The following is a 23987-nucleotide window of genomic DNA, read 5'->3' as shown; positions in this document are numbered from 1 at the left end:
TGAAAGCCAGGAAAGGATGCTGCAGGGTTAGAAACTGCCAATGCCTACATATACAGTCCTAGAGAGCAAGATCAGTCTTCACAACAATGAGTCACAATTGCAGGACTTGGTTTGAAGTCAAGAAAAGTCCCTCAGCCTTTTCCAAATCAAATGTACCACCTGTAATTGTTCACAGCTTTCGTCTGACCCATCAGGGAGGTCTGTTGTCTGTGAACAGGAAGAGCAAGAGAGGACTCTGCACAGATCTCCACTCAACAGCTCCCTTTTAATACAGACATAAGAAGTGCTACACTAAATTTATTACCATGCGTTCATAAGGATCATCTGTTTCGGCAGCCTTGTCCAAGAGTTCACTGTATTCCAGCTCTTCACAAAGATGTTGCAAGGTATTCAGAGGTTCATTTAGCTCAACTGGCATCGATACTTTGGAAAGATCTTTGCCAATGTTATTTCTCAAAATGTTCCACAGATTGATGTTACTGGTGTCAGGGCTGGGAGCTGGGAGACAAGTTCTCCGTCCATTCCTGAATGCGCCTCCTGTCAGCTCACCATTAAGAACTGGGAAGGGAAAAAACTATTATCATAAGAAAGCACCAGATTAAGAAAAACAGACTTATCCATTGAACCAAATCAAGCCAGAACAAGCCAGAACAAGCAAGCCCAACTTCACTGATTTCAGCTGAGTTGGTCTTGTACAGACATGCAGTAAATCTGGTACATGAACATAACCAATGTAATTTCCCAAAGTTTAAAACATAGCAGTGTACTTTGCCGAGAAATGTTGTCTGCAACACTGGTGTTGTCCTCAGATATATTGTCACTCACATCACTGATATAAGATTCATCATCAGAAGCCTAAAACATAAATAAAATATCAATTAAGTCAAATACATATAAAATATATTGACAAATTAGACAAAAATAATTAACTGAAACACAAACATTCAAAGAAATCATCTCTACCCAATTAGAGCTTTTAACTAAATCAACTGGATATTCCAATCAGCCCATACTGCCAGTGCACTAAAAGTGTCAAAACAAATGCTACGCTCTCCTTATATTTCTGAATTCCTTATCATGAAGCCAAATACAGACATTAAATGTGCAAAAGGGTTACTTCAAATGAGATCAGAGATGAACAAAAAATTGACAACGTAACGCAGTGGGGATGAGAGTTGAGAAGAGATAGTCAGATTTGTGCTCTTTATAAAGAACCAAACAATAAAACACAACTTGCGTTTCAGAAAAAAAAATTATATAAACATTGATCTATCATTTTGCAAAACAAGAACTACATCAGTGTTAAGACTATTTTTAAGAATTTTTTTAATAAAAAATTTTTCAGAAATATTAATTTCAAAATATTTTACAGTATTTACTGATGACAGTATTTATTATAAGGCCTATACCATTTGGGGGTGATTTTACAAAGTTTCCATTTTGTTTATACCGTACAGACACACCAATTTTCCATGCTGATATAGACCATCCAGACTATTGAGATAACATGTACTTTACACCTGCCAGAAGCAATAAGATAAGGAACCATTCCATTCTTTAGATGAACAACTCTACCAGTGGTTGTGCCAACTCGTGGCACATAAGCAATCCCTATCAAAGAGAAAATATAGTGGCACACTCTTATTTCCTCTTACAGAAGAGTTGTGGTAGACCACAGCAGTACTGTGGCTTTATAAAAAGGTATTTTACAAAATAAATAAATTTTTAAAATTGAAGAATTTATTCAGACTAGCACAGAAAAGCTGTGGACAGCAACATGATTCAGTAGCCTGAACTGTATCTCATTCCTTCAACTTTGAGCTCGAGTGAGCCAATTTTTCAGGCTTTTGTCTACTTATCTGACTAGAGAATAATTTTATATGTACAGTAGAAGACTTTTTTTTTTTAAAGAATATTTTAAAATCTAAATTAGTTGACTACCTAAGTCAGACGTAATTGCTCTTGACTATGTGATCCTTATCTGAACCTGCCATAGTCTAGTAAGGATATGTACTGAACATAAGCTACTGATACAAACAACTTTCAACTCAGTTTTATACTTCAGGGAACTTCTGCACCCCATTCACAAGGGAGTCTCAGGTTCATTTATCTACACCTTACACATTCTGATACCTTTTTATTCTAAGTAGCATTATAAAAAAAAAACAAAACAATCACCTAAATCTGTCCAACAGCAAAGCTGCAGCATGCTGTCATAGCCTACCTCATTTTCTGACGAGCTGGCAGATAGAAGTACTTCCTGTGCATCAAAGAACTCTGAAACTGATTCCGACATAGAGAGCCTGCTCTCATTAGAAACTTGCTGAGACAGTGGCAAACTGACATGAATTTGTTCACCCGTCTGTAAATAAAGCACAGAAAAATAAAAGTATTCTTTCTAATATAAAAAATATACATAGAAGAGGTAAATCACCTGAATAATTTTTCTATGCCAAATATAAGCACAGATAGTAAAGACAGCATTTTAGTAGGGCTTTGTGTGTACCTAACGGATGAGACTTTGACAATTACAAAATAAAGTGCATTTTGAGCAGTGAGATACATGTCTTCATTTGAAGCCTGCTCAGCATCAACTGCTAAGTTTTAGCAGCGCAAATTAATCACAGATCTAGCTCTGTATTCAGAGGAATGATTTTGTGGACAATAGCTGGATTGTGTCAGACAAGTTCAACCATGAAATTCAGATGAAAAGACACCTGGTCATAACAAATTAGATCACTGGGAGCTAGCTTTGATACAACCAAAACTCAAAGATAAAGCTTTATAAGGTCAGGGAGTTATAAGTTACTTTCAAAATAAATGCACTTGTGAACCAGTTTAGTAACAAATGTTTGAAATGTTTGAATTTTCAGGAGGATGGCTATAATACATATTTATGTGTTTTTATTCCATGTTTGTACTCCAAATCTCATTTGAATTATGCCATTAACACCGACTCAATACTACTAAAGGGAATGAACTCTCTATGGTTTATAAGAAAGAGAATTTAACAGCAAAGGCAAGGGTTCAAAACTGTGTTATGTGTGTATCAGTATGGGGGCTAGCTAATTTAAATATTGGAACATACCTTCATCTTCCTGCTATTGATGGGAGGAACACCAGGTTTCAATGTGTTACCCTACAGGCTATCGCCTTAAGAAGGGGGGGAGAAATATTAAGATTCTCTCCCTGCACCATTCTACCAAAGGAGCTGCTGCTGTGGAGGGAAACAGGCTTCTGACTTAATCCCTTAATTTATACAGCATGTTGCTTCTGGGAGATAATACAGATGAAACTACTGAAGCCCTTCTGAACACAGTTAACTCTTCAGATTGCAACTCTATCCCCATTAATCTTACTACAGAAGTCCTGCAGATGGTTTTGTTGACATCTTAATCCTGTAGAATTATTCTATATAGTTGCCTCAAAATGCACTAACAGAAAAAAAAATCATAAACAAGCCAAGAGGTCAAAACCCATTCCTTTTTCACTGGGGCTTATAAGCTTGTAGATGGTTTATGATGTTTCATGAATTATAATGGAAACAGAAGCCCATTTCACTGTTACCTTTACAGGAAGTGATTAAAATTCTAAGTTTTTGTATAAGCTAGAGGGATTTGGAAAAATACACATGCCCCTACCTGAAAAAGATGCTCACACAGGCATTATCTACACACTGCAAGATTATATATATAAAGCAGTCAAGAGAAGAAGTGAATGAGAGATCTGGGAACCTCTTTGAAAAACTCCTTTAGTCAGACACACTTCTACCAAGATAAAAATGTACATATGAAAAAGAAACAGCTAACCAACAAAAAATACAAAATAGAAGATATGGTCATTGCTCAGAACTTCACTGCAGGTTGCTATGCTGTGGCACCGCTTCACCTCTATCTTCTGTTGCTAGTCTCCAACGTGCTGGACTCTTGGAAAAATTGTTTGGACGTTTTCAAAAAGCAAATAAACAAAAGTAATTGGAAACATATTTTCACCTTCCTTTCTTGTTGGAAGAAATAATTAGGAGACAAGAGTATGTTAATTGAAATGCACAGAAATTGAAATGCATAGAAAAAAATTAGTGGAAATGACAAATGAAAAATATTTCAGTAAAATGCAAGCAGAATGGTTGTCAAAGTGACCACATTAATTGTAACATATTACAGCTCGCAAATTCAGATTTGTCCTTCTCATGAGAGAAGCTGACTTGTTATTAATACAAATGTTTGGTAATCTGTTGACTGAGGAAAGCAAAACAAGAAAGACTAGGTGTTGCAAACGTGGTATCAGTATAGTGCTTGGTTCATAGACTGAACCTTTTGTTTTCAGCAGTGCCACTCAAGATAAACATCAGTCCCTTTAAGCACTTGCAGGATCAGGCCATTAAATACTAAACTGTTCTGTTGATTTGGCAAGAAACTAAGATACAGAATTGGTTAGCTACTGTGTGTTACATTCAAATACAGTAAAACCTCACTAATTCCCAAAGCCAACAATTAATATTCCAAAACTGGAGTCCTTCCCTGTTTCTCTGCAGAGACCAAACTGAGTTCTTTCATGAGATCTAACATATGCAAAATAAAAGACAGAAGTTTTATTTTATGTACTGAAAATATAATCTGATTTTTTCTATAAATGAACACTTGCCAATCTGAAAAATTTATAATTTGCCAGGCGCGTTTCAGCTATTAGTGAGAATTAGCAAGGTTTGATTGTACTCTAAATCCATTAAAGGCCAAAGTCTTACCTCATCAGGACTAGGGATAATATTTACACTGACAACCTGATCACAAATAACAGATTCTGAATGTATTCTGTTCAAGCGACTCCTTAGTTCAGCATTCTGGTTGAGAGCCTTAAAATAAAAATTGCACATTTCATTTAAAATTAAATAGTAAGTGTTAAACAGGAAAAAAAAAAAAAAAGTAGCTTCTTCCAAGCAATTTCCTAAGAAATCACAGAACCTCCTTTATTTCATTTTTAGAGAGATACCTATTGTGAGATCCTCTCTAACATGATTTAATCTTTTGATTGGTTTGCCTTCAGTGATTTTCAGGAGGCAGGGGGGACAGATATTCTCCCACAATGTAACAGTGGCATTCTACCTTAATTCTTCAGATAGCTCTTTGACAGGTATACTGGTGGATTATGTACATGGGGAGTGAATGCAGCAAGAAAGAATGAAACTGCAGAACAACAAATGGGAACTACCCGCAAAATGCCCAAAGAGGCAATTCTTGGTTTACAACTATACAGCCCTTTCTGAATGAAGGTTATCGGCATTCAGAGCCTGCAAAAGGAAATTGCCTCCTTTCCAGCAAAAACAACATAATTGCTCGTATCATTGGGTGTTTGCCCGTCCAGGTCAATTTGACATATTTGCATGTGTGTACTCATTTCAAATTACTGATCCATTAGAGTGTCACAAATACCAATAGAATTCAACTGGTGTCTGGTATCTGCTGATTTTTCTCCTTTTTTAAAGCCCAACCTAGATTATAAATTTGGGTGCATATATACATATTGTCTGTTATCTAGAAAGAACTCATGTGCAAGATTCTGAAATCCAGAAGAAGTGTAATATGTTACATACCTAGAACATGAACTGACTTAACCCTAATATATCCCCAGTACTGAGGATTATAGAAAAGAACAACAGACAGACATACTGTTTTAGTAGAAAATGACTGTTATAACGGAGTAAGAATCTCCTTCTGCCTCCCCCTAGTGCAGACTCAGGAATAGATTGCATGAGTGTACTGAAACAAAGTAGGACCAAAGTAAAATAGGTTAGCTTAAACTGCCACTAAACAGTTTAAATTACCCCATTTTGCTTTATTCTGAAACGGTCTGGGCATGTTCACAGTTGCCATCTACCAGGAAGGGAAGGTGATGACTAACAGCAGCCTGGCAGTAGCTTCTTAAACTGCTCAAACCTGGTCATGAGACTGGTCAAACCCAGCCATCTGACTAAGGTCAAATTTCTATTTATTCCCCATTGAGACTATGAACTACTGTGTGACAGTGACTTTTAGACTGACACTGGAGGCCAGGAACAAGAAGAAAACATCATCACCTATTTCATGCAAATTGCTAATAAGTCACCACAGGTCTTAGTTAAATTTGTATCAATAACCAGAAATGGTTACCCTTATCTCTCGTCCTTAATCTTTTTTTATTACAACACACAGTAATCAATCTGCATAACATGGTATGTATCTGTATCTATAGAAATGTTGTGCATCAATTTTAATCTCATAGCAAAAACCTCCAACCCAATAACAATAAGTGTATGAAATTATATACACATTTGGGTGAAGTTCTGCTTGCCTTTAAACCTCTGCTCACATTTTTTGCAGATGCAGTACTCCACACCAATCCATTCTTCAGAGTAAAAGCTTTTATGTTTCCTTGACAATGAATTAAAAAATCCAAGTTATTTTGCAACCTGAGGACTTACTGTTGCTTTACCTCTTCTTCCCCACTAAAGCCAATGACAATTTTTCCTTTGGCTTAAGTGGGAGAGATGCTGGACAGTAACAGGTGTGTATCTGAAAATCCAGTTTACCCATGATTATCTTGTAACCCATGATTCCTTTTGCAGTTAGAGACATGGACATATAAAACAAATCTGAAGATGTACAGTCAAAATTTAAAACTTAATTAGGAAAACAAGAATATCTCCTTGGCTGTGCTGGAAACAGCTCCAGGAAAGATATTCAGCATTTGTATAAAAACATTTGATCCTTTTTCTTTACTTTGGAAAACGATAACAGATACATGCTTACACAAACAAATTATATCCTTCGCCTCCACATGCATTGAGGTTAGTCCTATGTTATAACAGAACATATGTCATAGTTCTGGTCAAAAACTTGTTTTTTTCTTGGCTCCTTCTACCTCAGCAAATGGCCACAATACAAAAGAAATAGTGCATCTGGCAAGCTAGATGTGCTTGAAATCAAATCAAGAACATACCTGAGAGAGGGACTGTCTGAGGTGTGCTATTTGAGCATTGTGGCCTGTAAGATCCTGCTCTGAAACAATCTGCTTAAGCTTCTCCTTCTCTATAGCTATGCTGTTAAAGGCAGACTTCAAAAGAGAATGCACTAAGCAAAAAGACAAAAAGAAAACAAGTGTTTTCTCAGCTACAGAATTGCACATTGACATCTATTACAATATTTCAGCAATGAAGACAGAGTGAGATTGCCATCCCACAATTACAAAATTTGAAACAAGGATCTGAACTTCAAGTAATCCACGCCAAATTAAGTACAAACACTTACAGCTTGAGGCTGTAATGTGCATGCTGTGTGTTCACACATGTATCATCTGAGCATATTCTTGGTGCTGAACGTAGGGAAAGGTGCATATTTGGAAAACCTGTGTCCAATGTGTGTTCTTTTCTTTCTGTTTTTTTATTTTTCTTTTCAGAGTAACAAAAAAATCAGTTCTGCTAAGACTTAATATTGCACTAATAAAGAGGATTACTTGGTCTTTAAACAGGTTTTTGACATTTTTTAAGATATCAATCTCACGTTTTTCCTATGTTTGTTATATAACAGATAGCAAACTGATAACAAACCCTTTTAAAAATAGTATTTTTCAGTCTGTAGGACCATTTATTTATTGGCAATAAAATGGCATTTGTAAAGTACATTCTAGAAATAAGCTACTGACACAGAAAACATTGCACAAAAATGAATTGCACAGCATTATATGTAGCAGTGACATTCTGATTCATCTTTGGGGAGAAATAAAGCATTTTATTGAGAAACAAAATGTTTGCAAATTCAGTCACGTATTTACAAGATGCAGAAAGTAGTTCAGAAGACTTCTAAAAAAATCTCTTATGAGACAGTTTACCTATCTCTACATTCATGACATCCATGGAAAATGTAAGAAGGATAATACATGTAGTCTTTATGTAAGCCACCCGACAAGCTAAAAATTCTTACACAATATCATCTAATGCAGATGAATGCCCTGGCCATAACTAAGTGAAGGCAGTAAAGAAACACAACAGAGAAGTACAATAAGGGAAAGGCTTGACATTTCCAGTTACCTTTTTGTGCCATCAGGCAGAATTCTTCTTGAAGCTTCATGTACTCAGTAGAGCACTCCAGAGGGTCCGTTACGTGGCTTGGGGGAGTCTGAAACTCGATGTCGGCACAAAGGTTGGGATTGGACGAATGCAGTCGAACAGGTGACATTGTAGCACTGAAAGGAACCTACAGTGAGAAACAGTGAAGAAATATTGTATAAGGTGCAACCAACCTTTTGACTCTGTTGAAGCAAAATACAGTTTTCTTCTGAAAACAAAATACTTAGTTCACAATGTGAAGAACATGGTAAGAGTGAACATGTAACTTTTTATTCTCCTAAATCTCAGCACAGCCGATGCAGAATTCTCTTGAAATTTTTCACTGCAACAGACAAAAGAAGGCCTAAATACATAGCTAACAGCTAACGATGGAGCATTTCAATTCTAACATTTACAAAAATGGACCATTTCCCAATGCTTAAAAGATGACTGAAAAATTGAACCATGACACATGCTGCTTTATACTTGGACATTTGAGAGTACATGTAGTATGACTCTGTTGTTACAATACCAACATTCGAAGTATGCAAGTTCCTACACAGATCTAGAAATAGGATATAATATTACCAAATATATCATTGAAGTTTTTCAAAACTACTGGTAAATCTTGAGTTGAAACTCACTGTACTGGCAATTATGAAGAGGGAAAAAGCATATAGTCTTTCTATATTCTTTCTAACTAAACAAATAAACAACAACCAAAAAAAAAAAAAAAATCAAAACTCGACCTGTTTTACATTTAAGTATATGAACCACAAATAAATGCAGAGAAACATGGTTTAGTAAGATGGAGCAAAGAATTTAGTTTATTATCATTTCCACTTCTCTTTCTATACCTTTCAGGTACTGTAACAAAAATATACATGTAAATCTTTATAAGTTATATACACATCTATCATGTGTACTGAACAGTTACCTATATGCTACATATGCAGTGTATGGCTACCACTGTTATATATGCGATGTGTATGTGTGACCGTATGTTGTATTTTATTTTAATTTTACCATTTACATACATGTCTAAAAATCAGACCAAGAACACAATTTTCAAATTTAAATGCAAAGGAAAGGCATGCAGAACTACATTTTGTTACCTAAATATTAAGCACTGTTAAACACATTGAACACATTAAATCTAATTTATTTCATTATATTGATCAAATGCATAAATCAAGAATTTCCACACTGCAGCTCAATATAATTATTCAAATATGAAAAATGGGGCCAAAATATAAAATGTGTTTTCCAAGGCATGATAAAGAGCAGCAGATAACATAAAAAGTCATATTACTAAGAATTTTTATCAACAGGTAAGTTCTATACTACCGTCAATATTTGAAATTGGTACCTTATTATTTGATTAGATCAGGGAATGGTTTTATCAATCCCTTCCTGTAAAAGTTGTCATTGATATATGTTTTAGGTTTCTGATTCCCCAATGAAACCCTCAAAATCCTGTTGGATCTATTCATCACATCTCATTCCACTCATAAGCGTATTATGCAAAACACCATTTTCCATCCTGTTCTTCCTCAATTTCCAGATACATATAGCACATAAAATAATAGCTCTATGGTACCTGTCCAGTATAAACTTTATTCTCTTCTCTCATGTATTTTGATTTCCAGCTATATCAACAAAGTAGGGGTATTTATTGGACCTCATTTTAGCCTCATATCAAGAAGACTCCATTAACAGGAGATGTAGAAAAAATTCCTTCCATTCGTACTGGATATTTACCCCATTATCTTCTTCACGAGTACCAGACTGCCTCTCTCAACAGCCCAACAAAACTAGGTTAATTGACTAATGTGACTAAATGCAGGTAAATTTCAAGTTTCCTTTACAAAACCTTTTCACTTCTTAAATCGGAGAGCATGTTCCCAGAACTTTCTGACTGGGAGCACCACAAAGGTTCAATTGCTCCAGGAGGGCAGAGTAGGTGGCTACATGATAGCTGGGTGCGCAGGGAGCACGTACCCAAGCCTCAAGCCCATCCAGAAGGCAGGAAAGAAAGCTGATCCCAGCTATAATGCAGGACCTTGAGGGAGAGTCCCCACAGCCCCACATGCCTGTGCTGATGGGGCAGATTGCCCCAGCCCCACACAGACTGGCAGAGCTGCAGGCAGGCTGCCCACACATGAGGGGGGGTCTTTAGTCACTTTGTGATGAACCTAGCTGAAGAGACCTGTTTTAGATCCATCATTTCTGCCTCATACCTCAGCTGGCCAGGCTGAAAAGCAATGTTTCTGCAGTGAGGTTTATTGGAAAAGTAACATTTTAAAGTATGTCCTAGAAACAGCATTTACATGTTCTACAAATACTGTCACACTGCTTGCAAGAAATATACATTCACATGACAAGTAGCTGCTTTGCCAACTGCTTTAAATACGAGAACCAAAAATATTGAACTGTTGACTGACATGAACTCTCCTCATACGCATCTTTTAGAAAAGTTTCCAAGCTACTGTCCACAACAGATGAAAAAATCCACATTGAACAAACTCTTTCATTCTCTTGAATAGGCAACAGTCCAAGAAACACTGCCAACGTACTTCTCTTCCCCTTTTTTCCTTTCACTGCTGTGCTTGCTGTCTATATCCATGACGACAATTCTGACTTTATAATCCATTCTTTTTATGGTTGATTTTTTGTTGTTGTTTTGGAGGTTTTTTTAAAAATATTTAGCTTCTTGATGCATCACTCTGGTTTCCTTCATACACACACTCTTCTAGACATGACCTCAGATGTACATTGTCCTGACTTTTTGCTTTATGCCAGGGGCATAATATCCACTCATCCATCACCTTCTTCAGAATTACGTGTTCATGTAGGAACAGACTGTTCCTGGTAGAGTGGGTTGTAAGGAAAACCTCCTCTTTCTGCCATGCATTTAACTGATGTAATTCTGTATCCCTCAGTCTATACACAAAGCTTCACTGTCTGGGAGAGACAAGCACTTTGGTACATCAGCCAGGAAGAACGGGCCATTGCCACAACCACTGCAACAGCTGCAGAGTCAGTTTGGTGCCTCTAGTTTTCTTTCGTCCTGCACTTTTTCCAGCTCCTCCAAGATGTCCCTCAACAGGCCCTCACTTCAGCTGCAGGTAACAACTCAGCGATTCCCTGGACTCCTACTGCCTTGCAATCTAAGTCCAGCTGTGTTTGCTCCACTTAAGCACTCCTTGGTACAGCTCTTGCCAATGCTGTTTAACAGAGTCAGTTTGGTGCCTCTAGTTTTCTTTCGTCCTGCACTTTTTCCAGCTCCTCCAAGATGTCCCTCAACAGGCCCTCACTTCAGCTGCAGGTAACAACTCAGCGATTCCCTGGACTCCTACTGCCTTGCAATCTAAGTCCAGCTGTGTTTGCTCCACTTAAGCACTCCTTGGTACAGCTCTTGCCAATGCTGTTTAACCTGCTGAACACCAGCACTCCTTGGTACAGCTCTTGCCAATGTTGTTTACTGCTGAACCTACTGGTTAGAGCCTCCCACTGACAGTGCTCAGGCACATAAACTGAGAAGCGGGTTGATTTCTCTGCTAGGCAGGCAGACCAATGAGGTCAGAATATCAATCAATTATTGAGCACAGCATTCAGCATCAACTGATTACGGGGGATTAAATTTAGATGAGTTAATTTGGAAACTGGAGAAACACAGATTTCTCTCATGCTTTTCAGGAGGGCCTAACAGTAACTGAGTTTTGTGGTTCAGGTAGCAGGAGCTCAAGGTATTCAGGCTTAAGCAGAAGCTATGTCTGATCTAGGGGATTTTAGCTATGGGCTGGAGCAGCCGACCCTGGAATACTTTAGCCTGGAGAAGACATTCACTGCTTGGGCTAGGTAAGGGGTATGCGTTTAAAGCTCACTTCAATCTTTGGCTGCATAGAGTCTCCCCTATCTAGATGTTGTACTACTCAGTTGATGGATTAGTACTAATGTCTATATCGTGCATTCCTAATAAGTGCTTTCCTGATAAAGCAGCAGCTGAAGATATCCTTTTGATGCTAATTTGATTTCACAAACAGCGCTTCCCCCTCCCAATTCCCAGCCCCTGTGTTGATTTCATAGCTCCAGATTTTGTGGCGAAGACTTAGAGAATTAGCAAAACTAAATACAGACAGTAGAGGTAGTAATATGACTTTTTGGGATAATGGAATGTAAACAGAAAGTGTCTCAAATGAAAAGGTAAACCTTATACTACTTTAAAAAAAAAAAAAAATCAGGAAATTTTATAATTCCATGGTTGTTGGTAACAAATCTCCTTGGTTCTGCTGTCTTGCTATAGGCTGTCATGAGAATCTTTTAACAGAATTTGATCATTTCTTTCCATTTTGTATAGTAGATAGCAGAGTATGTCAAAGACGTTCAAATAGCACGGCCTGCGTCTAACCGTCACTTGCACTTGAATAAAGGAGGAGGGACATGTGCCATGTAAACAAGCTCAGACCCACATTTATGGAATTAATTTGTGTCAGGCCTGACCACTTCTAAGAAACTCAGCTGAAAATGGGTAGCATGGACACCTCCAAAAAGTGCAAGAAACATTTTCATAAGCTTATTACACATTCAAGTTACACAGCTTCCCATCTTTAGAGCTATCCCTTGATTTTTAAATCCACTCACTGTTGTAGCCACTGCAGCTGCTAGTCTCTGCCGGCGTCGTGTTGTGCTGAACTGGCCCTTCGGTGCCGGCCCTTCCTGACAGTGAATGCAAGAAGAGAAGGAAGTAGAGAAAGAGAAGGGAAGGGGTGATGGGACACAGGAAGGTGAAAGGTGATCAGAAAAGGGAGAGGGAGAGTCTTTAAATGGATTTCAATTTTGTTAACTCTTATGGCCTACACATTCTGAGGACGTCACATGTTTTCAGTTGTGTATGCCAGAGACATGAAAAAGCTAGATACTTCACTAAAATTATCTCCAGATGAGCTGGACCGCAGTGCACTCACTAAGACTACAAAAAAAAAAAATTTCTATTAGCATTGCCATTCAGAGTCATAAGGCAATTATGGAATAAGAAAACAAAAAGGATGCTATGGCATGGCAGAAAACACAAAACCCAAACTCCTTCTGGGGGTCACTTGACCATCTAGAAGATGAATTCTGAAAGAGGTCACTTTGCATTAGTGGAAGTGTATGAACTGTGGTCATTGAAGATGCATGCATCTCAATGGTAAAACTGTTCAGTGTGTATGTTATAGTAAGTTTGCTTATGTAAACACTCCTGTGCACAGCTCTAGCATTTCCATGCCCATCCTTGAGCCTATCTGTTCATTTTCTCCACACACCACTTTTTTGAGTTCCAACTGCTTCTCCCGTGCATTACTGAAGGCTTGGCTTCCAAAGCAATGCAAAAACTCAGATAAAGCAGCACAAATGAAAACTAAGTATTCCAACAACTACTTCCTTTTCTGCATGCCTAACCTGTAGCCTCATCCTGTTTAATTTCACTTTTATTTTACTTTTATTAAAAATTCATCACGGTACATTAAAGTCAAACAAGTAATTGTCTAATGCAGAGGAGCTCCACACCTATCATAAAGTCCTTCTATTTAATGTCTAATCAAAATGTCATTATTTTGAAGCCATTTTAAGATTTTAGAAGACTAGAAAAGCCACCTTTCTGCTTTCAGAAAACAATTTTCAATCCCTTTACATTTTTCTTCCCCTATATCTTCACCTATAGCCACTTCAGTATTTTTAAATCTATATACATTTTTACTTTTTCTGAAAGCAGCCTGGGTGCCATATAAATAACAATGGTATAGATTGGTACATGGACACCATGCTGAAGAACAGGATATTGTAGTTCAATTATTAGCTGAAGTGTCTTGCCCCTGTAACATTCCCGCTGGTAGGGTTGCTGCATCTGAGAATGGCCATACCCTTCACCCTCTGGCTGATGTTAGTGGCAGTGTTACTGACAATGGAAGGGTTGTCTAATGATCACAGTAAGAGAAGCCTTGCTTTGTAATATTTTATGAAATTCTAACATTAAAAAACACGTAGATAACCTCTAAAATACAGAGTACAAACTTTGTTAAAGCAGAGAACGCATCATATGCATAATGTAAAGCTCTTTGTGCGCTACAGAAGTATGTCTATCCTGTGAATAAGAGTTTGGAAGAATATTCTTGTTTAACTAATAGGGATGTATATAAATATATACACGTACAGAGAGATATGCACAAATATATATATAACTGCAAGATTATGAATGCAGGTATACATTATTAAAATGGGAACAATGAGCTCTGCAGAACTACACACTCCCCTCAACACAATAGAAAGTGACATCATAATCTGAGTTACGATATAAAGAAATACTTACTTAAGGGAAAAGGTAATAAGCCAGTCTTTGGGTCTGGTTTCATTTTTGAGCTGAAACCCTCAGCAGAGCAAGATGCTTTTCGGCAATATTTTTTTTGTCTTCTTTTGAAGATCTTTAGATTGTCATGAGAATGACAAATTAGTCTTTTACCCAAGGGGGGGGGGAACCCACAACTCATTTTTTGTACAAAATAATCATTTGTAAAATGAATGAATACAGGTCAACTAACCTGTTGTTGCAGGTCATTTTCATAAGACTTTAAAAAGTCTTTTTAAAAACAAAATAAACCTCCTTCATAAAAGCAATCTTTCTTCAGAGAAGCAGTCCATGTATTACTCTTGAGTAAAGGCCTGTAAATTAAGCTGTTAATTCTAAACAATTTAGCAATACTAAACTCCCAAACCTGCAAACGTATACACACATTACGCTCAATTTTACTTCGGGGAGTAACCCCACTCTAGTCACTGGGATTAGCTGTGTGAGCAAAGTTAACTGCATACAGAACTGGTATACCTAATTGGTAAATAGATATTTCCAAGAAACAAAGCAAGCAGCTTTTCTTACAAGAAAAAGTATGTTTTAAAGACATTATACACTAGCATTCATATTGCAGAATGTGTTAGCAGGAATACAACCAAAGCTATCTTAGTAACAAAAAACTGGTAACGAGTACAATACAAAATCTGGATGGGAGAATTCTCTCCTTGCATCTTATGCAGCAGATGCTGAGCTAGCAAAAATTACACCCTCGTTCCCTATTACTCATGAACAAGACACCTGTATATAGAGCTCCCTAATTTTTATGTTCCCCGGAAGGACAGTTCTCAACATCATATGATAGTGCAACTAGCTTAAAGTTAGTATGTTAGTATTAGCATTATCCCCTAAAACTAATGAGATGTATGGAGGCACAGGGAAAGGAAAAGGACAACAGCAGTTTTCTTAGTACCAAATGTCAACCATTTAATAGCAAATCATGTGTAGGCACCATGAAGAAACGATCACAAATTAGACAAAGTGATTCTCAGTATTGGATGCCCTGATAAACAGTTTGTAAAGAGTTGTAGTAGTCTTGAAAAAAAATTACCAAGGCCAATGAAGCTAGAAGGAATGGCTAACAGAAGAACAAAATGGGACTGTAAGCTTAAAAAGCACCTAGGCATGGGAGGAAATCCACATTTTAGTGGAACGGCAACATGAGCAAATTAGGAATAACACAATGAGTCAGAGTGAGGCCATCTTCCACAAACCACAGCTTTAGACCATTCATGGGACAGGACAGCCCTTGAAAGAATAAATAATGTGTTGAGCCCATCAAACTAGGCAAGATAATAGAATCATAGAATCATTGAGGTTGGAAAAGACCTCTAAGATCATCGAGTCCAACCGTCACCCAACACCCTAGGCATGGGAGGAAATCCACATTTTAGTGGAACGGCAACATGAGCAAATTAGGAATAACACAATGAGTCAGAGTGAGGCCATCTTCCACAAACCACAGCTTTAGACCATTCATGGGACAGGACAGCCCTTGAAAGAATAAATAATGTGTTGAGCCCATCAAACTAGGCAAGATAATGGAGCAGCCAAAAAGGAGTCTTCATCTTCCATATGATTTCGAATAATTTTATTGTTTCTGTTTCACTACAAATTAATTTATTAATCAGTCATCAATAACTTAATGCTTTGCTCAAACAAAATAAGCTTTACGTTTCCAGCATTAAGCTTGCCAGGAGTTAATGCTGACTCAGGTTAGGCAGAGTTCATTATCGACCCAGAAGTGACAGACCCATGTAGAGCAGTGCTATGCACACAAACTCTCTCAGGGGAACCTGCAAACTGACCGTATTTGAGAATTTCAGGAGCTGAGGCACAAGTCCTGCCAAGCCACAAACAGTTTGAGAGTCAGGTGCCAAAATGATGGAAGCCCAGACCAGTGCCACTTTGGCAAAGTGCAGGCAACACAGGAACAGCTTGTAATTCCTCCTGACCCACCCTAAATCATCATACATTGACTGCTTTCATCATTTTTTCATCATTGTTGTGGAAAGGAATTTTTCTGAGACCACTGTGGCATGAAAGAAGAACATGCAGTGTTGACTCTGTCTCTTCATAGGCACCAAGTACTTGCATCCATTTTCCTGATATTTTTATTTGCCTATGTTATGCTGCAGCAGGGAAACACAGTGATCCTTCAAATGCACGTAATAGGACATGACATCAATCACCAAAATTCCTCTGTTAATAAACCTTTTTAATCCTAACAGATGCTTCATTGTTCAACCTATTGTGATTTATCTAGTATACCAGGTAGAAAGAAAAATCGTGTACAACAGCTGCAATGAGAAAGCTGATGCAACTACAATTTCTTCTTTCTTTAAGATTATTAATCTTAAATGAGTCACAGAAAACTCCTTATTGTGCCTCTAGGGGACATATTAGAAGCTTTCAAAGTTTGCATGAATTTCAAGGAATTTAAATGGATCAAAAGTTGCTGACATTTATTTATCCCATAGCAGACAGCACAGTGGTAATTGTTAGCTCTGGAAGTCAGTTGAATATAGTCTTCATTATCAGTTGCTCAATTATAAAAAATACTAGGTTTTGGATTAGGCCTCAAAACACACAACTACGTCCGGCAAAACACAATAAGACATCCTGGATCTAGCAGTAATACAAGCGTATTATGCTTATTTCTGTGCTTTTACTTTTCAGCTCTAAGGCAGGATAGGGTAAATTCTTTCTTCACGTAATTTATTCTTTGGTTTATTCAGTTTGTTCCCATACTAGCCTTTTCCATAAGAGAAGGCTTGCAAAAATACTTCTCGTTAGTAACATTCCTAGTATGGGTCTTGACAGAGACAACTGGTGTGTTTAGCATTTCGTTCATGTTTTCTGCTTTTAGCTTCATGTCACCTGTTCAACTGCCCTTCTTGGCAAGTTTGAGATAGCATATCAGTATCCCCGTGTGCTGCATGCATATTGCCTTTTTTGTACCTTAATTGACTAGTATTCAGATCCCACTCCTTTCCCTAGATGGCAATGTTTTCATATGAATGAAAGTAAAATCAATACTTTTCTATCTTCTCTAGGTTTTAAACAACAAACTGAGATTTAATTTACTTCATCAGGAACATAAGAGACAGTACATTGACTTCCTATTTTCAGCTAATACATCATTTCATGCTTAAAAGTTAATCTAAAAGTACAGTGAAAAGTAAAACATTGTGCATTCAGTACCTGAAGTTGAATTTTTGCATCTTTGCTGACACTTTTTGTTCTCCATCGTCTCGTGACCCGCTTGTCTTTCTTTGAAATATCTACACAGTTAGCCTACATTACACAAATAGTTAAAAGCGACAAAGTACTATTAAGTTGACACAAGCAACACAGACAGTACAGCAAGTTAGTAAAGAATTGTAGCTTTAAGCATCTACAAATTAGAAAGCAAGGAGAAGAATGCCACTGCCAGGGCCCTCAACTATAGCAGTGACCAGCTGTAGCTACCCCTACACTTCTATAAACACATGGCATATTTAGCTCCTTTAGCAAAACTACTGGTATACTTTCTTCATGAGTGCACAATATTTAGGACCAGATCTTGAAATCCTCATGGATTTCTATTCTGGTACAACTCAGAGAAACGTAGAGTTCACCTCTTCCTGAAATCAATGTTAAGTCTCATTACCTCATTGGAACTAGACTTCCCAACGCACCAACACCACTGGGAGATTTGTGTACTCAAGGGGACTAAGTGAAAAATGGAAGAAAGTATTTAGGATTTAGGATCTGCTGTTGCTTCCTTGTGGACAAGAGAAAAACTCACCCTGAACTGGGAAATGGTCCAACCCTTGGGACCTTTGTACTATACCCTCTTTTCTAGAGCATGCAACTTCATCTTTGAGGGTCTTTGCGTCTCCACTTCTTAAAAACTTAAAATGATATCTTACTCAGCACAACAAAAACTCCTTAAATACCATTTCAATGTATACATGTATTTCAATTGTAACAGTTCTTAGTTTTGCTTTGCAAATGACTTAATCATTTGATTCGTCCTCTTTGACTCAAATAATTAATAAGTCTTAATTATTTGTTTACACATAATTACACAATTATTTGTTTACACATTATTACACAATATTAACATGTAAGATAAACCTTTCATCCAAGAGTTACTATGATTTCAGAAAATCATTCTGAGTTAACAGACATCTCTATATTTCTTTTAACACAAAGAACAAATGTTTCAGCGTGATGATTTATGTTCAAGCATATTTACCTGCATGTCTGTGAAATTTGGTGCTGACTGAGTTCTCTGTAGTATTTCTAAATTTTGAAGAAGTTTACTGAGTTCCACAAGGTTTGACTGACAATGAGCAAGATCTAACAGATGTAAAACGAAAATACATTAGGTGCTTCAGTTTGACCTTTTTTTTTTGCCATGATGTCCATCATTGGCACTTTATTGCTTATAAAAGTTAAATGTCCAAACCCCTAGTAGTAAGGCATCTAAGTAAAAGCTTTATTTTCAAAGATGTTGATCACTTGTTATTTCTATGGGAGTCGCCAACAAGTCTGGACCTCAAAAGCTGGTCATATTTTAACAATGATATCCATTAAGATAATACAGATTATTAAGATAAATTTTAAAAGCAACATCCCAAAACATGCAGAGAGGGAAGTTCCCACCACAAGACCTGAAGAGCTACTTCCTGTGCATGTAAAGATGCAACTTAGCCACTTTACTGACTGTTTCTTATTTCATATCAACAAGAAGTTTTGCTGAAAGAACAAGGCATGAAATGGTAAAGACTAACCTTCTGCACATCTGTCCATCTCTTCAGAGTCCTGCAACCAGGCTGCTACTTTACTCTGACCAGTAGTGCAGGTGGCAGGAAGGCTGTTACTGCAAGGTATAGGAGACTGCCAGGGGAAGCTATTTTGTTGCACCTAAGGCATAATAAAATGCTTAAATTTACTGTTGCTATGTTGCTCAGTCAGTGTAATCACCATAGTACTTCAGAATAAGAAAATAAAATATGCATTGTGATTTCAGTGACATCTGTGATTTGACTATATAGTTCCCCAAGATGCAGATTTTTCTGAACAGTACGTTGGAGAACCAAACCAAGAACCTCATAAGCAAACTGTGTTTGCTAACCACCAGTTAGAAAAGCTGTTGTTTAAAAGGAAGAGCATTATCAAACAGTAACGAGACAGATTTATCCCTGATGACAAAGGCAAGTGCAAATTGTTCTGGGGACGGTGAATTCTTTGCAAGATCTCTACAGCAGCCCATTAATGAAGGCTGCAGTAAGGCTAAATTAGACAGTCTCAGCTGCACACACTCACAGCTTTTTGCTGGCCACTGGTTCCCACAGTGGAAACTCCTCTCTATTGGCATTACAAGCAGAGCCCACTGAAACTGCCCGTAAGCAAGCCCAGCAGGCATGAGTTTTCAGCAAAAGAACACTACATACCTTTCCATCTGACACATTAGCAGCTGGTGAAGACTCTGTAGTAGAGGCTGAAGGGAATATATGAAAGCTAGCATCTCTCGGAGATCTCACAATCTCATTCTGACGGTACAACCGGTGGTGGCGTAATTTTGAAACCCATGCATCAAATGAATCCTGAGACTTCACCTAGAAACAAGTTCACTATCAAGAAAGCATTCAAAATACTACTTCTCTGCACACCTTTTACAGTTTTATTTATTTCCACTGTGGATGAAAAGCAAATAAGTATTTGCGCCACATTTACCTTCAGATGATAGATGTGTTCTTCTGTGTCGAGATCTATTCTACGAGCCTTCTTTTTTATAGACATAACTGATAAACCAACATCAATGCTCCCATGAACTTTGCCTTTCTGTATCTAAAATCAAAAAGCAGGGTAAGAAATTGGTAGTATCACGCACATCTTCACTATATTTAACAGAAAAATATCTGGTCCTGAAATGGTTTCCCATTTTATGAACATTTTAATATAAAGCCATATTAAAAAACAAAACTTGTAGTCAGACTAACCACTTACTATATTTATGGACAAAGTATCTCCCAAGAAGTGCTCAGTGCAGAGCCAACTCTAAAGTTAAAGTGTGTTGGTTCACACCAGTAGACAGCCACAGGTAAGTGAGAAGCAGAGAAAATTAGACAGTACTCAGCTCCCTGCTGCTACCACTTGATAGTCATTGGTATGAGATCTAACTAATTTAATGCTACCCTTTATATCTCTTGAGTACATTGTAATCACTCTCTGTCCTATCCACATATCTCAGAATAATCAGCTCTGAGTGACATAAAAATTGAAAAAGATAGATACATGGTCAGGCTAATCTCTCAAGCACCTTTTTTAAATAAACTACTTCAAGTAATGTAGTTTTTATTTTCACAGAAGTAAGAAAAGGTAGAATTCTTGAGGACAGAACTCAACCAAAACCTTACATGCTTTCCATATACAGATCTCTCTTTGAATCCATCAACAACTTTCATGTGTGCGCTGTCATAAATATGCCTAGAGTGAGTATGAGATTTAATCACCCTGGCAGGCTGAATTCCAATACAAATTTAAAAACGGTCTTCAACTTTACTTACATCAATTGGTGACTTTGAATATTTCAACATTCCATTATCCAGGACAAAAAACCTCTAAAAGAAAAAAAAAACACCTTTCTTAATAAGCAGATGCAATTTAAACTGTGTACAATAATTCAACTGCAAAAGAAAAGGATTACTCTGTAGCAATTAATGTTTGTGGGTTGGAAAGAGAGGATAAATACAGTATTGAATAATTTTCTTGCTTGTTTTTTTCACAATTATCTTCTAAGCAAGAAAAACTAGATTTTCTTTCTTCAACATTATGTCCTAGGTTTAACTTAACAAACCTTGATAATGAAGGGTATTTTTTCAGTTTTCCAGCCAATTCAATCAACTCTGTAAGAAAGACGCTGTAGGCCAAAAGAGTTATGTATGTCTGTTTCTTCCTGTTTTTCTTCCCACAGAAGCTGGTTACATTTCAAATTAACAACCTACCTTCCCTGTCCAGAAACTGAAAAGTTTTTCCTAGCACAAGATCTACATCCCAAAAGGAAAACCCACATATGAATGTTCTTGTGGTCTCCTTGATCGCCAGCTGGGAAGAAAATTCAGGCTGTGAGACACTGCTCTACCATTCAAAATTTTGTGCCTCATGGCAGACCTCTATGCAGTGAGGTAAAGATGAGATTGTAATTCGTGCTGATTATACCTTTTCTAGCTGTAATCTAGCTAAAATAGGTATTAGTACAAGTGTAAATATTACAGCATTCCCAGCAACATTCCCAGGTCATGGGAGGGCTTATGTTTGGGTGTTAGTCATGGATACGGTGTGAGCCACTGTATCTTCATTGACATAGTTACCAGGGCTAGGCTAACCTGACGATGCCTATCTGTGCCATTGCTACACCTTTATTTTGCTGAGCGGCTCTTACTTACAGCAGAGAGCAGAATCCCCTATTCACAATGTGTTTCTCCTGCAATTAAAGTTGCCCTAGCTTGTGTGTACCAGACCACTCAAGCTGCATTGCAGACAAGTTAGCATTGCTTTGGCTTGCTAACTTTGGACATTTGCTAATGCTTTGGACAAAGCATTGACTTTGGCACACAGCATAAAGATGCAGCCTAGCAGGGAACCTAGACTTGAAATGAGATTCACTAACTTGTGTTTACCACCACTAACTTTCAAAACACGCTGATTAATAGAAACTAATTCATATTTTTAGTCTAACCTAAAGCACTAATTTATGTTAAAAATCTAGAACACAGCAAAATATTGTCCTAGACTCTCTAAGCTGTCTGACATGGAAGGAAAGGACAATGTCTTCATTATGTGAACCTGTTAAATCGACACTACGAGCAGGGTCAGTAGTTAGATGGCAAAAAATATCTCCTGAAGATGGTTCTGGAAATTATGTCAGTCGTACAACAGATGGTACCAATATCTCACGCAGGGCAAGAAAACAGTGCTTTCCTGGAGACGTAACTTCTTGAATAAGATGTCAAAACAACAGGAGGGGTTTTGGTTCTGTGTTTTTTTTTTTTTACTAGGTATGGTCATTAATGGACTTCACAAGAACATGATATTCATTTCATACTGCTCTGACCCTCTAAGTTCCACACACAAAAGAAAATAACCTTTCCTCATGTTTCATTCCAAAGCATACTGCACTTCAGAAAATGATACGCTACTCTCCAAGTTGAACACATTATACCTGGTATACTACTAAAGCACATTCAGAACTGTCAGAATATGACATGCAATGTTCAATAGACAGAGGATGCTATGGCTTTGCTAGCAGAACACTAACACAGCACATGCTACAATTAGTGTCTCTGGAATTCCTCACTGGGTTCTCAGCACAAAGTACTGTTACGGAAACTGCAGGGTATCAAGGCAGCAGTTGAAAAAAAAAAAAAAGAAACTTATTAACCAATCCACAGTTTCGAAACATAAGTTCAGCATAGATCCTTAGGTGAAATGTAAGGCAGAGTAGAGGGGGATGCTGAACTGTGAAGCTCTTAATCACATTAAAAATTATTTACACAGGTAACTGCTCTAAAGTCAGCATGAAAAACAGATCATCAATAGTGATCTCCTTTATAGAACTGTGAAAGTTGGACTCCCCTTGCTCTCCTATAAAGTTCCTTACCAAAACAGACACTTGTCCAAGAAACAACACATTAAGATAATGTATTTTAAAGGAGTGGAAGCAGTGGGTTATCCCACATGTTCTTATACATCTGATTAATTGTTTTGGTTTTTTGGGGGGTTGGGGGTGGTTTGTTGTGGGTTTGTTTGTTTGGGGGTTTTTTGGTATGCTTGTTTGTGGTTTATGTTTTTTTTAAATAAGGTCTCCTTTTCTGTTCTTTCAGTGTTTCAGGTACGTCAGTTTGAAATCCTTTAATCTCCCTAGACTAAATTCAAGTAGTGCGTATGTATTTGGTTGCTGAAACTACGAACTCTAGTTAAGTAAAACAAAACCAAAAAATCTAAGGTAGATAGGCATGCACAAAAAAGGGTGGCAGGCATATGTATAAGTTTGTGTAACTTTCAGAAAGAACAGTGAAATTAGAAAAAAGTGTAGTTTATATAGTATGGACTGCATTTGGACTCAGACGTGAGTAAGTCCCACAGTATTTAGCAAAAAACCAACGTTAATGCTTTCCCAGAAAAAAACGCCATGTATAACAAATGGTTTCACTATCCTTTGCAGTAAAATGCATTCTGTCCTAAAAAATTATCCTGCTTCAAGTAGCCTCAGCTACAAAAAGGCGGGTGAGCCTAAAAGATGAATACCACACAACTTTTTGCTAAAAAAGGGGGAAAAAATGTAATTATTATGGTATAAAATACAGACAAAAGAGCACCAGGTTTAGGGCTAACAAAAGGTAGAACTAAGCATGGAGAAATGTCTCCAAATTAACTAAATAGAAACAGGAGATATGGGGCTGAGTTTGGGGGTGATTTGTTTTGTTTTTTTAAATTGAGATATCTAATGGCAAAAGTGCATAGTCCCAC

The 23987-nt window shown here is 37.4% G+C and overlaps 1 protein-coding gene across 1 annotated transcript in view; it reads right to left on the bottom strand.

Annotated features, from left to right (window-relative positions):
• The window catches only part of OSBPL6 (oxysterol binding protein like 6), a 49516-nt gene that overhangs the window by 9041 nt on the left and 16488 nt on the right, over window positions 1-23987 (bottom strand). Inside the window, exons 4-14 of the mRNA XM_009278612.1 lie at window positions 21026-21079; window positions 20193-20306; window positions 19910-20074; window positions 19247-19379; window positions 18709-18812; window positions 8063-8228; window positions 6976-7106; window positions 4745-4852; window positions 2225-2362; window positions 768-855; window positions 305-558 (exon numbers count right to left, since the gene is read on the bottom strand). Coding sequence (XP_009276887.1) covers window positions 305-558; window positions 768-855; window positions 2225-2362; window positions 4745-4852; window positions 6976-7106; window positions 8063-8228; window positions 18709-18812; window positions 19247-19379; window positions 19910-20074; window positions 20193-20306; window positions 21026-21079 — 1455 coding nt within the window. The remainder of the gene's footprint in view (window positions 1-304; window positions 559-767; window positions 856-2224; window positions 2363-4744; window positions 4853-6975; window positions 7107-8062; window positions 8229-18708; window positions 18813-19246; window positions 19380-19909; window positions 20075-20192; window positions 20307-21025; window positions 21080-23987) is intronic.

This window comes from Aptenodytes forsteri, unplaced genomic scaffold, assembly GCF_000699145.1.
Source record: "Aptenodytes forsteri isolate BGI_AS27 unplaced genomic scaffold, ASM69914v1 Scaffold257, whole genome shotgun sequence".
NCBI classification, from domain to species: Eukaryota; Metazoa; Chordata; class Aves; order Sphenisciformes; family Spheniscidae; genus Aptenodytes; species Aptenodytes forsteri.
Note: the sequence above shows the minus strand (reverse complement) of the source record. Positions and strands in the feature narration are given on the sequence as shown.